We start from the raw sequence: 15,580 nt of genomic DNA on the forward strand, positions 1-15,580 counted from the left end.
TAACTAGACAGTAACTGGACAGGACAATTTACAGCTTTTAACTTTTGAGGAAAGTAACCTCCAGCCTCTCATATGGACACCAAGCTGTTTCAGAGGAATTTTAGAGTCTGATTCCAATTCTTCCTTGAATGCCACAGCCCTGCTAGCCAGGGTTAGCACCTACTATCACACCCTGTATATTCAATGGCCCAATCCCATGCGGTGCTTCTGCTGCCTAAATCACTGAAGTTGCATATGATCTTTCCCCACTCCCTCTCCAGGTGGAGATAAAGACATGGACTTTGACATTGAGAAGACTACAGGCAGCATTGTCGTTGCCAGGCCTCTCGATACGAGGAGGAGGTCGAGCTATAACTTGACCGTGGAGGTGACGGATGGCTCCCACACCATTGCCACCCAGGTTAGAGGAATCAGATGCTTGATTGGGATGAAGGCACAGAATGCTTTCAGTGAAGGTGGTATAGTTCACAGAATACCGAATTCAGAATGAAGGTTCTGGCCACCAATTTTACCTAATCCATGCTCTAGTTTTGTGATCTTGGGGAAATTGTTATTCACACTCTATAATGAAAGGGTTGTCTAGGTGAACAGGTATAATTAAATAGGGTGTCACAGGGGCTGCCATGGGTGAGAGCAATGATGATTAGGTGAGTGGGACTCTGAATTTTCATTCTGGCTTACTGCGCTGGAATTTCAAGTAAAGATCCTTTCACAAAATTTTGCTTTTTGGAAACCAGATAGTGTGCTATCTGATTACTCACTCAAAATATACATGGAGTGACTGCTGTGTACTAGGCATGGTGCTAGGCATAGGTGGTACAGCAGTTGCAGACAGTGCCAGGCTCTGTCTTTGGGAAGTTACAGTCTCTGTTCTCTCCCTGTTCTATGCAGGTTGACATCTTCATGATTGCTAACATTAACCACCATCGGCCTCAGTTTCTAGAATCTCATTATGAGGTCAGGGTTCCCCAGGATACCCTGCCTGGGGTGGAACTCCTTCGGGTCCAGGCCACGGATCAAGATCAGGGCAAGGGGCTCATCTATACCATACACAGCAGCCAAGACCCAGAAAGTGCCAGTCTCTTCCAGCTAGACCCCAGCAGTGGTGTTTTGGTAACTGTGGGGAAGCTGGAGCTGAGCTCGGGGCCCTCCCAGCACACACTGACAGTTATGGTGAGTACCTTGGAAAATCAGCCAAGGCTGAGCTTGCTTGCTGGTGCTTGGGGCTGGGTGTACCTGGAAACATGCTGCAGGTCTCCCTTCTCCTGATGAGTCAGGTGTAGGGATGCCCGTAATCATCACCCATGGGGCAGTCAAGACATTTCACAGCTGTCCAGAGGCGCTTTCCTGAAGGAATGGTTTGGAGTGAAAATAGACAGGATGGCTCCAGAAAAAACTTCGATCAACCTTGGCTTTCCCCGAACCCAGCCCAAATGGTACCCACCAGCTCTCCCTGCTCCATGACTTCATGACCACAGTGTAGGTTTATACAGAGTCAGCTGGAAGACCCCCATCCACAACCTGCACACACACAGCACCGACCAGGGCCAGGCAAGTGAGACAGGTAAGGCACAAAATGTAAGGAAGAATTACTCTCCAAGTCACATAGCTGCATTTTTATGACCCCAAGAGTGACAGCTTCCCTAAGTTTTGCTGCATACCTTGCTTGCCTCACCCTATCCCCAAGTCCTAAGGCTGCCCATTTCTCTGATCTCTCATGGAAGGCCCCATAGACAGACTTATTCATGGTCGTACAGTTACTTAACATACAACTAGATTCATAGATTGATCCTCTGGCTTGAAGGTCAGTTGTTCTGGACTAGTTTATGAGCTTCTGAACACATTAGTATGTATTTAAGGTGCTGAGAAGTCCTACAACAAAGAAAATTGTTTAGCTGCATATTAGTGTTCCTGACATTTACATGACCGCAGCGCACTTTCGTCCAGCATAATATATTGCCATCTTATAGAACCAAGTCTCCTAAGACTGAATTTGGAGAACATTCATTTTCTCCTTATTTTTACCTTTTTCCTAAGATGGAATTATTCAGTAAAATAGCCAAGCCTATTAATCAACAAATGATAAGAGTATTTTAGGGGAAAAAAGATCATTGATCAGTGCAAACGTTAAGGAAATGAAGTTTAGTTGGGTATATTTCTCACTGGCATTCTATTTCCTTGACCTTATTCTAATCCCCAGCTCCTTTCATTTCATTTGCTGTTCCTTCTGTTGTCCTCTGGGAACTCTAGGTCCGAGACCAGGAAATGCCCATCAAGAGGAACTTTGTGTGGGTGACCATTCACGTGGAAGATGGAAATCTCCACCCACCTCACTTCACCCAGCTCCATTATGAGACAAGTGTTCCCGACACTGTAGCCCCCGGTACGGAGCTGCTGCAGGTCCGCGCCACAGATGCTGACCGGGGAGCTAATGCTGAGGTCCACTACTCCCTCTTGAAAGGTAAGACCCAGCCCCAAGTTCAGAGGGTAGGCAAAGGTGCTGGGGAAACACAAGACTGTGCCACACACATGACTTTACAGACTGATCAAGCATCAGGCACTCTACAATTTGGCAGATGATAGTTCTAGAGTTCTCTCCAGAATTACTGTGACCCAAGTGACTGCATTTCCAAAGTTGGTGATAACGAAGACTCTTGAAGTTACTGGAGAATTTATGTACCCATGATACAAGCCACCAGGGACAATTTCTGTAGAAGAAACTTATGAAGTCCTTGAATATTTTAATCACAGTAACTCCATACATGCACCTTAGACAGGACCTGAAATATAAAGTGTGTAGGCCCAGTTTTAGAGTTTCATTTTCTGCTAAGGCCACATATTATGTGGTTCCTTTCCTCTTGAATATTGACTCAGAAATTCATTGTAAGGATTAAAAGAATGTAAGTTAATTTGTATCAGCAATTTAAAGCGTTATACAAATGTGGGGATTAGAACTATCATTGATTTAGTGTTCATTATAAGTAATATAACCAAAGTGACAATATCCAGTATCCACCTATTAACAATAATTGTCATGGTTGATAATGCATGTTTAATGACACTTAATAACAATAATTACTTTTAATAATGAATGTCTCATATGGCTAGATGCTGCAGAGAGACAGATGAACGGGGCCAACTGTCCACCACAACAGAGGTGCATGTCAGTGTCCTATAGGAGGGCACACCAAAATGCACTGCAAAATGTGAACTTGAGGGATCTCCATAAAGCTCGTGAAAAATGCATATTATGAAAACACACTGCAGAAATTTCGTAATTTTTGCATCAAGGCAAATGTACCTTTCAATTTCATTTTCTCCAAACTTAACTGAAGTACCCTTCAGCACTTTCAAGGCATCTGAGCCTTTTACATTTTCCTGTAGGAAAAATAGTTTTCTTATGACAAAAGCCCATTTATCCCTGAATACTTAGTAGCCATATTAGAATCCATTAACTATTTCCTTCATTATAACACAACACCAAAGCAGGCAACAAGAAAACGGCTCAGGAGAGTAGAAGAACCAGATGGGAAATTTTATGATCAAGTGTAGTCATTTGCTTCACCACTAAAATAATAATATTTGTACCCATTTTGAAAATGGGAATAAGAAAAATGAAGAGAAATATTTCCCAGGGTGTAGGACCTGCCCTTCTAGTGAAGAGAACAGTAACTCAGATGTTACTCAGCACTGGCCTTACAGAGGTAACTAGAGGTGGGCATGTGGCCTGGCATTTGAGAGACCCACACCCTGTATCTGAAGAGTTGGATTTGCTTTTCATCTCTGGCTCCCGACTCCAGCTTCCTGCTAATGTAGACCCTGGAAGACAGCAAGTCATTGGCTCCCTGCTGTCCACATGGAAGACTTGGAATGAGTTCCCAGCTACCAGCTCTCATCTTGGTCCAGCCCTCAGTGATCTTTTGCAAAGTGAGCCAGCAGATGGGAGCCCAATGTCTTAGTCATTCTCTGCATTTTCTGCATTTTAACAAATAAGTTATGAAAAAGCACTGTTTTTGAGCACTCATCCAAATTCCCTGATTCAGTGGAGAATAAATCTTCAGTTAGAAAGACAGAGTCTAGTACCAAGCACATGTTAATATATATTCTTTAAACCAAAGAACCTCTAGCAAGTGCTAAACTGATTCACAGCAGGCAATAACGGTTTCCACTGGGGAAGCCTCTACCTTGTGTACATTAGGGGTTTTAAAGAAGTGTTTATTGACATTCCATTCTTTGTGTAGTGAGCAGCACCTCAGCACTGTAAGGTACATGGAGGAGCTTCTTGGGAAGGAAGAAGTTTATTGTGTTCTACAGATTGCAGGTTCCTGGTGCAGGGTCAGGCAGCCACATTGGACTGCTGGCTGGTCTGGCCATGGGGAAGCCGGTGCAAAGGAACAACCACACAGCAAGAGCCAGGATTCATAGAGAAGCTGGGGCAGGCCTGGCTCACCCAGTCAACCTTCTGAAGAGCTGCCTAAGGGAAAGCCCCGTGACCTAGCAACCTCCTGCCAACCCTGCTTCCTAGACACAATAGGAGGTTGCGTCTCCATCCTGGTCCATCAACAATTGAGTTTAGATGTGAACAGCAGCTTGGGTTCAGGGAACCAAACCCTGCTCCCTCAGTCATTTACACCGTTATACAAAATCCAGGTGACATAGAAAGCAGATTGTGCTCTACTGAAGTTTCATGCAACAGCCTCTTTGCAGACCTAGAAAGTCCAGCTGGCACCTTTGGGGATGCAGTACCCTTATTTTGTCTTGGTCTTCTGTTTCAGGAAACAGTGTGGATTTTTTCACCATCAATGCCCTACTAGGCATCATCACCGTAGCCCAGAAACTCGACCAGACAAGTCGTGCCCGGCACACTCTGACAGTGAAGGCTGAGGATCAAGGCACCCCAAGGCGGCATGCCCTGGCGACAGTGATCATTCATGTGCACCCCTCTGACAGCAGTGCCCCCATCTTTTCCAAAGTGGAATACTTCATAGAGGTCCCAGAGTCCATCCCCATTGGTTCTCCAATCCTCCTCATCTCTGCTACAAGCTCCTCTGAAGTCACTTATGAGCTAAGGGAGGGAAACAAAGATGATGTGTTCTCCATAAACTCATATTCAGGCCTCATTTCCACCCAGAAGATCTTGGACCATGAGAAAATCTCTTCCTACCAGCTGAAAATCCGCGCCAGCAACATGGCGGGTGCGTTTTCTGATGTCATGGTACTTATTTACATAATAGATGAAAATGATAACACTCCCATGTTCTCAAAGTCAACTTTTGTGGGCCACATCAGTGAAGCTGCCCCATTACACAGCATGGTCATGGATGAAGAAAACAACCCCTTTGTGATTCATGCTTCTGACAGGGACAAGGAAGCCAACTCCTTGTTGGTCTATAAAATTTTGGAGCCAGAGGCTCTGAAGTTTTTCAGAATTGATCCCAGCATGGGAACCCTGACCATTGTATCAGAGATGGATTATGAGAGCATGCCTTCCTTCCAATTCAGTGTCTATGTCCACGACCAAGGGAGCCGCATTTTATTTGCGCCCAAGCCTGCCAAAGTCATCATTAATGTCACAGACGTGAACGACTCTCTTCCCAAGTTCTCAGAACAGATCTATGAAGTGGCTATCGTGGGACCTGTCCATCCAGGTATGGAGCTCCTGACAGTGCAGGCCAGGGATGACGATTCTGAAGTCAGTTACAGCATCAAAACTGGCAATGCTGATGAAGCTGTTGCCATCCATCCCATCACTGGCCAAATCTCTGTGCTGAATCCTGCCCTCCTGGGACTCTCTCGGAAGCTCACTGTCAGGGCTTCAGATGGCCTCTATCAAGATACTGCTGTGGTAAAAATTGCTTTGACCCAAGTTGTTGACACAAGCTTACAGTTTGACCAGGATGTTTATAAGGCAACAGTGCAGGAAAATTTACAAGACAGAAAGGCACTGGTAATTCTTGGTGTCCGGGGTAATCATTTGAATGACACCCTCTCCTACTTCCTCTTGAATGGCACAGATATGTTTCGTATGGTCAAGTCAGCAGGTGTACTGCAGACGAGAGGCGTGGCATTCGACCGAGAGCAGCAGGACACTCACGAGGTGGTGGTGGAAGTGAGGGACAACAGGACTCCTCAGCGGGTGGCTCAGGCTCTCGTCAGAGTCTCTGTTGAGGATGTCAATGACAATTCCCCCAGGTTTAAGCATCTGCCTTATTACACAATCATCCAAGACGGCACAGAGCCAGGGGATGTCCTCTTTCAGGTCTCTGCCACTGATGAGGACTTGGGACCAAACGGGATAGTCACATATGCGTTTGCAGAAGATTACATGTATTTCCGAATTGACCCTTATCTGGGGGACATATCGCTCAAGAAACCTTTTGATTATCAAGCTTTAAATAAGTATCACCTTAAAGTTATTGCTCGGGATGGAGGGATTCCATCACTCCAGACAGAGGAGAGGGTGCTTGTCACTGTGAGAAATAAATCCAACCCACTCTTTCAGAGTCCTTACTACAAAGTCAGAGTGCCTGAGAATATCACGCTCTATACTCCGATTCTGCACACTCAGGCCCGGAGTCCAGAGGGACTCCGGCTCATCTATAACATTGTGGAGGAGGAGCCACTGATGCTTTTCACCACCGACTTTAAAACTGGCGTCCTAACAGTGACAGGGCCTCTGGACTATGAGTCGAAGACCAAACATGTGTTCACGGTCAGAGCCACAGACACAGCTCTGGGGTCATTTTCGGAAGCCACAGTGGAAGTCCTAGTAGAGGACATCAATGATAATGCTCCCACTTTCTCCCAGTTGGTCTATACCACTTCGGTCTCTGAGGGCTTGCCTGCTCAGACCCCCGTGATCCAACTGTTGGCTTCTGACCAAGACTCGGGGCAGAACCAGGATGTCTCCTATCACATCGTGGAGGATGGCTCAGATGTTTCCAAATTCTTCCAGATCAACGGTAGCACAGGGGAGCTGTCCACAGTCCGAGAACTGGATTATGAAGCGCAACAACACTTTCATGTGAAGGTCAGGGCCATGGACAGAGGAGATCCTCCACTTACTGGTGAAACCCTTGTGGTTGTCAATGTGTCTGACGTTAATGACAACCCCCCAGAGTTCAGACAACCTCAGTATGAAGCCAATGTCAGTGAGCTAGCAACCTGTGGACACTTGGTTCTTAAAGTGCAAGCTCTTGACCCTGACAGCCAGGACACTTCCAATCTGGAATACCTGATTCTTTCTGGCAATCAGGACCGGCACTTCACCATCAACAGCTCATCAGGCATAATTTCTATGTTCAACCTTTGCAAAAAGCAACTGGATTCATTCTACAATTTGAGGGTAGGTGCTTCTGATGGGGTCTTCCGAGCAACTGTGCCTGTCTACATTAACACCACGAATGCCAACAAGTACAGCCCCGAGTTCCAGCAGCATGTTTATGAGGCAGAATTAGCAGAGAATGCAAAGGTGGGAACCAAGGTGATAGAGTTGTTGGCTATAGACAAAGACAGTGGGCCCTATGGCACTGTTGATTATACTATCATCAATAAACTAGCAGGGGAGAAGTTCTCCATTAACCCCACTGGCCAGATTGCCACTCTGCAAAAACTGGATCGAGAAAATTCAACAGAAAGAGTCATTGCTATCAAGGTCATGGCTCGGGATGGAGGAGGAAGAGTGGCCTTCTGCACCGTAAAGATCATCCTCACAGATGAAAATGACAATGCCCCCCAGTTCAAAGCATCTGGATACACTGTGTCCATCCCATCCAATGTCAGCAAAGACTCCCCAGTCATCCAGGTGCTGGCTTATGATGCAGATGAAGGTCGGAACGCAGACGTCACATACTCTGTGGACTCAATGGAGGACTTGGCAGAAGAAATCATTGAGGTCAACCCAATAACTGGTGTGGTCAAGGTGAAGGAGAGCCTGGTAGGATTGGAAAACCAGGCCTTTGACTTCAAAATCAAAGCCCAAGATGGGGGCCCTCCTCACTGGGACTCTCACGTGCCAGTGAGACTTCAGGTTGTTCCCAATGAAGTAGCTTTGCCTAAATTTTCTGAACCTCTCTACTCTTTCTCGGCCTCTGAAGACCTTCCAGAGGGGTCTGAAATTGGATTTGTTAAAGCTGTGGCAGCTCAAGATCCCATCATCTACAGTCTAGTGCAGGGCACCACGCCGGAGAGCAACAAGGATGGCGTCTTCTCCTTGGACCAAGACACAGGGGTCCTAAAGGTGAAGAAGGCCTTGGACCATGAGTCCACCAAATGGTACCAGATTGATCTGATGGCCCATTGCCCCCACGAGGACACAGACTTGGTGTCTTTGGTCTCTGTCAACATCCAAGTAAAAGATGTCAATGACAATAGACCTGTCTTTGAGGCTGATCCATACAAAGCTTTCCTCACAGAGAATATGCCAGGGGGAACCACAGTCATCCAAGTGACAGCCAATGACCAGGACACTGGGAATGATGGCCGGGTGAGCTACAGGCTGTCATCAGATGCTGGCAACAATATCCATGAGCTTTTTGCCATTGATAGTGAAACTGGATGGATTACCACACTCCAGGAACTTGACTGTGAAACCCGCCAGAACTACCAGTTTCATGTGGTGGCCTATGACCATGGACAGACCATTCAGCTATCTTCTCAGGCACTGGTAGAGGTTTCAGTTACAGATGAGAATGACAATGCTCCCCGATTCGCTGCAACAGACTACAGAGGCTCTGTGGTAGAGAACAGTGAGCCTGGGGAACTTGTGGTCACTTTGAAGACCTTGGATGCGGACATCTCTGAGAAGAACAGGCAGGTCACCTGCTATATCACAGGTAAAGATACCTGTCAGATTAGAGGTATCAGGCTGAAAATGACCAGTATAAAGTTCCCAACAACATAGATCTAAGTCCTGGCCTTTCCTTAATGTTCAGTGTCTCCGTTGTTCCATTATACATTGAATGTGCCTGTTTAGACCTAAGTGGAGAAAGCTCTGAGAACTTCCTATGAATTATTTTGGGTGGGATAGATGGAAGAGAGAGGTATCACTCCCAAATGTTGTCTGTTGTCTCCTGGAAGATACAGGAGGCACCAACTGTTGTGTGATCCATAAAAATACTGTCAGCTGATTTTATAGAGTAAGCATCCTACCCGGGGCAGGCTGTAGATGCAGAATGTTTTTTAGTTAACCACACCACCCTCACAGTATAATCACTGAGTGTTGGAGTGACAGCACTTCCTTAGATACGATTCCAGCTGGTTCCTCATATTTAACATGTGGGAAAACCGAGTTCAGGTTAGGGAGAGAAGTTCAACCAAGATCACACTCTGAGCTTGTGAATGGGCCAGGATTAAAACCATACCTGTTGACCTGCTTCTCTGAAGCAAGCATCTATTGCAAAACTAACACTACCCCGCTTCTTAGCTAACAGATAAGTCAGCCAATCGCTGGTCACAAGGAGCTTCTTCCCATTCAATGTCCTTTCCTTCCCACTCCCTGGAACCCATGCCATCCCAGTCCCATTAGCATGGCTTCTTCTGCCATCATAGCTGTCCAGCAGAGAATTAAGCTTCATGTCTCAATCAAGAATCACAGACTCCTGGAGACAGACAGGATCAGAGCTGTCTGAAACAGAGCTGTAGAAAAATAACCCTATCTTCTAACATCACAAAAGTCTTAAAAACCTAATAATTGAATAACAAGTGTCAATGTACAATTAAGTTTTAGATCAGCTTGACTTTGGAACTCTGGGTTCTTGGAAACCCTTATTGATAAAATCCATCTCCCCACATGCTTGCTTGTGATTGATGTCAAGGAAAGATGACTTATAATCACGCAAATTATTCCTATAGCTTCTACACTTAATCTTAGCTACAAAATAAAACCCTCAACAGTATTGGTGCTGTTCATCCTTCCTAACCCTGCACTGCTGCAGTTACAGATACCAGACATTTGGTGTACAGAATTGAGCTTTCTTTCCTTTTAACTTCTCCCAGTGCCTACCCAGACACAAATAGGAAAGAAACTTGCTCCGCAACATTGTATTTGGGAGTCCTGCAGCTCAGAGACATTTCTGTAACAAGTTCTGTAAACAGGGGTCCCCAGGAAAGGAAGGACATTGCTGCATTCCGCAGCAATCCCAGAGGAATACCTGTCAGCGAGGCAGCTGCCCGTGAAAGCCTGGTTCAGGTCTGTTTTTTGGCCTCTGAAAGCTCTACCCTGTCTCTTAGAGGGAGATCCTCTGGGCCAGTTTGGCATCAGTCAAGTTGGGGATGAGTGGAGAATTTCTTCGAGGAAGATCCTGGACCGTGAGCACATGGCCAAGTACTTGCTCAGGATCACAGCATCTGATGGCAAATTCCAGACTTCCGTCCCAGTGGAGGTTTTTGTCCTGGACATCAATGACAACAGTCCCCAGTGTTCCCAGGTGAGAGAAGTGGAGATAAGCAAGGTAGCATGAGGGGCAGGAGAAAGGAGGACCCAGGGTGCTATCTTTGAAGCTGTCCAATCTTTGACCTTGTTTGCCCTTGCTGGCCATGGAACAAGGATAATTGTAAGCAATTGCTTGGCACCTCAGAGGGATACACCGAATTCTTCGGCAATCACAGTCCACACCTTCTCTTCCCCTACACTTTCTAACAAATGTCCACTTTTCTGTAAAACATATCTGGAAATAAAGTAACATATGCATTCCCCAAACACACTGCTATGTCCAATGGGCAAACCTCCTACACCACTGAGCTTGTTAGCAGGGCTCTCAATTATCACACACAGCCACAGAGACTTGCCTCTGGAGATGCCCCTACCCCCACGCCCACATATACATGTCCTCGCATGTGCTTGGCCGATACAGGAGGATACAGATACCTTCCTTCAGGCTACACACACAGACATGCACACAGGGCAGTAACATTCAGTTAAAGGGGTGTTTTCCTAAGGACCTTGTGATTCAGCCCTAAACTCATGATGATAAATGCTGAGAAGAGGTATGTGTGCGTGCACACGCTTGTAAGTGCTTATCAGGAGAGGAACTGTGCCCTTAGAGGTATAGTTCAACAATTAATTGTCAGAGTTTTGCTTTTAAACATTTTTAAAAACACAACAGCTAATTTTTAACCTTGGGGTGGCATGCGTTACAGATGCAGATGAAGTTAAGCTACTGACAATTTTATAACCTCAATTCAAACGTATGTATAATGAGGTCATGTTTATACATACACATGTACAAAGGATCATCTTGACACTTTATACAAGGCAATATATGCCTACATCCATTGTAAGCCTATATCTACTACCTACCACACTCACCCATATACACCCCACACACATGTAAATATGCATATATAAATCAGACATGCTTACAGATGCACTCACATGCATCAGCTTATTTGCTTACAAATACATGGTTTGCAACACACATGCATATGTGCATATCCTATCACTTTTTCTTCTCTGTCTCTCCTCCAGTCACAAAGAGCATCGTAGGAAGAGAAAACCCAGGTTATCTGTGCGCATAGACAATGGCCATTCTGGGGGATCTCAGAAGTGCTGCAGTTTGCCTTCTTCCCTTTTCCCCTCAGCCATCCTTACAACACTGGCAGCAGTAGGACCAGGCCCACTCTGGCCTTCCCAAGGATGGTCCCCAGCATAATTAGATTAAGGAGGAAAAAGTCTGGGGAACCATTTGCACACAGTCCACCTGAGCATGCAGCTTCCACCCAGAGCATGCGTGGGGCCCATGCTTGCCCTGGCCCTACGGTGGGTGGAGACCCAGGATGCTGAGAAACAACTCAGAGAAATCCAATGAGGAAATACGGTGTCATGGCCTCTGATCTTTCCCCTGTGTTATACTTTCAACATGCAATGACGGGGTCACATGGGTCCAAGGGGTTCTGTCCTGGGGGTGTGGCCCGGGAGGTGGGTCTGATACCACAACCTTGCCACAAGAGCAAGGAATCAGCCAACACAGCCAGGAGCAGACTGACCTGGCACTTGGGGAAGGCCTGTGTCAGGCCCAGCACACTGAGCACACCCAGAAGCTTCTAAGGGCCCCAGTGCACACCTTGTTAGAACCCTTCTATGGGCTCTTGGAGGGGGTGGAACTTCTTACATCAATTTCAGTCTTTTCTGGCTTTGAATACTTCTTCCTACTTTCCATTGCCATTTTTCTTGCATTCTTCTTTTTAATGTACTTCCTCTGTTTTCCTCCATCCTCTGCTTCTCTGCGTGTCCTCTAATTGCCCTCTTAGTCTCTCTCCCTGCCATGTGTCCTTTGTGAAACTATGTGTAGCTCCGTGATTAAGTCTCCCTCTTCTTGGCTTACCCACCTCCAGCTTGTCTACACTGGCAAAGTCCAGGAAGATGTGCCCCCGGGGCACTTCATTTTGAAAGTGTCTGCCACAGACATGGACACGGACACCAATGCTCAGATCACGTATTCTCTGCATGGTCCGGGGGCACATGAGTTCAAGATGGATCCACATACAGGTGAGTTTTCAGGCAGGTGAGCTGCAGGATCAGGCCAGCCACTGGTTTACTGAATGCCAAGTGCCCAACATCACACCATGCTCTTTGAAAAAGCAGAAATACATCTATCCCTTCATCCTCCATCATGGAGCCATCCAACAGCACACAAACACTAAGTAAACATATACTGGCACTACTCGGATACTGAGGACATAATCCATAGACAGCCAAGACAAGACCAGGTCTTTACAATCTAGGGGGGAAGGTTGAATGGTTTGAACTATGCTAAGAAGAAACATAATGCACCAAGGAGATATGTGGCAGATGTACTTGACTGAGGCTTGTGAGTGAGGTTAAGTAAAATTTGTCTCATAGAATGTATGGACTCAAGCCATAGGCTCAGAGGTCATAGGGAAGGGCAATCAAGACAGAAGGAGAACTTGTACCAGGGTCCAGTTTTGGGGGGAAGTAGGCACATCTGAATACCAGAAACAATGGCCTAGAGAAAGGGGAGACAGGGCAAAGGTGAGGGCCTCGGGAAAGGCAAGGCCAAATCGCTCCTTCCACACATGGGGGGCATTAGGCAGATGAGTGTCATGGTCAAGGATGTGATCAAGACACCTGTGTTGCAAACTGGATGGCAATCTTGTGGGATTGGTACAAGGAGCATGCATGGTGGAGTACCCAGGCGTGGCACCCAAGCACAGCTCCTCACAATGGTTGCCATCGTCGGTCTTGTTACTCAGAGGTCAATTAGAGAGACCATGCACACAGGAGAGGTGGGTGGGGCTGAGAGTCAGCCGAGGGAACAGTGTAAGGGTGTTTACATTGGAAGAGCAGTTCACCCAGGTGGGATTCCTGTCCCATTGACAGAAGGGAGGGTGTAGGGATGGGCAACCCAGGTCACAAGGGCCAGCTGCCAACACTTGGCTTGGAGCTCAAAGGATGACCCGAAATTCCCGAGCAGGGAGGTGACAGGGGTGTCTGGTTAACAGGGGACAATGTCACCCTTTCTCACACCAGCCTAGATGTGCAAGGTGACTGGGGCGGATCACCTTATCTCTCTGCTACTGTTTGCTCAGCTGTAGGAACGATCAGTGAAGACTTCAAAAGAAACAAAACACAACTGGGCAGGTTTTGAACATGGAACAAATACACAATCATTGTATAAAATTCAAATAATGTAGGTAGGTGTGTGTTAGATAGAAACTGGAGCAGCCACATAACAAAACCCTCCCCCAAAGATAAGGGTTCCAAGTGTACATCCTATCAGATTGTCTTTTCATGTGATTCATAAAACCAGAATATTATTTTTTACTTTTTCCTTCACTCAGTAATACTATCTTGGAGGTGACGGAGGCAGTGCATCCTACTTCAAGCTTGGTTGCATAACACTTTACTATGTAGCAAAATCATAAATATTCATAACCATGGCCTTTTTGGGAAGATGATTTAAATATGTTGTTATAAATGCTATAGAGAAAAAAATAAATGCTGCAGAGAATATCTTTCACACATGTTTGTATTTTGGGGTCATTATTCCATAGCAGTTATGTATACATGTATATGTGTGTTTCTATTTCAAGAGTGAAATTATGGGCCAAAGGACAAACATTTCTTATATGTTGTTAAAACTGAATTAATGGGCCTTGTAAACTGTTGTATGTATAGCTTTTTGAGTATTGTAAATTGATGATGGTGGTCATGGAGCATGTTTGGGAGAATTAGGGAGGTGGGTGAGTGGGAAAGGGGACAGGCAGGTCCTCCTCCCTGACTGTGTGTACGTGGTATTGGATCCTTTCCACCGTGACTAAATTCTATGTGGCTACAGTAGTCCTCTGCAGATACTGAGGGCATTTATTCAGGTTATGTGCCTCAGAGAAAGCTCAGTTTCTGCCTTTTTTTTTTTTTTTTTTTTTTTTTTTTTTGGCCAGGGGAGCTGAGCACACTCACAGGCTTGGACCGAGAGAGGAAGGAGCTGTACAACCTTGTAACCAAGGCAACAGATGGAGGCGGCCGTTCATGCCAGGCAGACATCACCCTGCAGGTGGAGGATGTGAATGACAATGCCCCACGGTTCTTTCCAAGCCACTGCTCCGTGGCCGTCTTTGACAACACCACAGTGAAGACCCCGGTGGCTGTTGTATTTGCCCGGGATCCTGACCAAGGTGAGTCTGAGAAGGACTGGAGGCTTCTGCACCTGTTCTGCCACGAGCTCCCTGGGTGGCCTAGGGCAAATGTTAGGCCCAGGACGGAAGCTGCTGGTTCAGTTTGTCAACACTTGAACGTGGAAAATGTCTACAAGCTGCATACCTGAATACTAGGCGACAGATTTTAGCGATGCTTTGAGGCAGAACCTGAGCGCTTCAGCCTCGTGTTTCTTCCTCACTTCTTAAAGCCAGAGAACTTTCAATATTGCTCTTGCTCCCTAAAGGCATTTTTAAAAATATTTTTATTGGAAAGTCAGATATACAGAGAGGAGGAGAGACAGAGAGGAAAATCTTCTGTCCAATGATTCACTCCCCAAGTGAGTGCAATGGCCGCTGCTGTGTCAACCCAGAGCCAGGAGCCAGGAACTTCTTCCAGGTCTTCCACACGGGTTCAGGGTCCCAAGGCCTTGGGTCCATCCCTGACGGCCTTCCCAGGCCACAAGCAGGGAGCTGGATGGGACGTGGAGTTGCCGGGACCAGAACTGGCACCTATATGGGATCTCAATGCATTCAAGGCAAGGACTTTAGCCACTAGGCTACCATGCCGGGCCCCTAAAGTCATTTTTAACACAAACATTTCATCAGAAATACATCCATCTGAAATGTCCAAATCTGATTCATTTGGCACAGACCCCATTAAACCTATTAATTTCTTGGTGAATTTTGTCTACAGTGAAGCTGAAACACTTTCACTATTTTACATTTTAATTTGTGACAGTATTATTGGGATTGTATCCCAAAGTTTGTAAGGGTAGTGGAATTCCTCTGGGAGTATTGATTGCATAGTGTTTCAGTTATAGTTTTCTGCCATGAGGAAATGAATTATAGTCACATTTTCTTGAACCAAATATTGTAATTCCAGGGTATATAACCCCAGAAGGCTCCAGTAATCACATCAACATGA

The 15,580-nt window shown here is 46.0% G+C and overlaps 1 protein-coding gene across 1 annotated transcript in view; it reads left to right on the forward strand.

Annotated features, from left to right (window-relative positions):
- Positions 1-15,580, forward strand: part of FAT2 (FAT atypical cadherin 2) — a 50,079-nt gene that overhangs the window by 13,474 nt on the left and 21,025 nt on the right. Inside the window, exons 6-12 of the mRNA XM_058677241.1 lie at positions 261-400; positions 892-1,173; positions 2,251-2,461; positions 4,776-8,834; positions 10,231-10,427; positions 12,334-12,487; positions 14,401-14,634. Of these exons, the coding sequence (XP_058533224.1) occupies positions 261-400; positions 892-1,173; positions 2,251-2,461; positions 4,776-8,834; positions 10,231-10,427; positions 12,334-12,487; positions 14,401-14,634 (5,277 nt within the window). The remainder of the gene's footprint in view (positions 1-260; positions 401-891; positions 1,174-2,250; positions 2,462-4,775; positions 8,835-10,230; positions 10,428-12,333; positions 12,488-14,400; positions 14,635-15,580) is intronic.

This window comes from Ochotona princeps, chromosome 19 (assembly GCF_030435755.1).
Source record: "Ochotona princeps isolate mOchPri1 chromosome 19, mOchPri1.hap1, whole genome shotgun sequence".
Classification (NCBI taxonomy): domain Eukaryota; kingdom Metazoa; phylum Chordata; class Mammalia; order Lagomorpha; family Ochotonidae; genus Ochotona; species Ochotona princeps.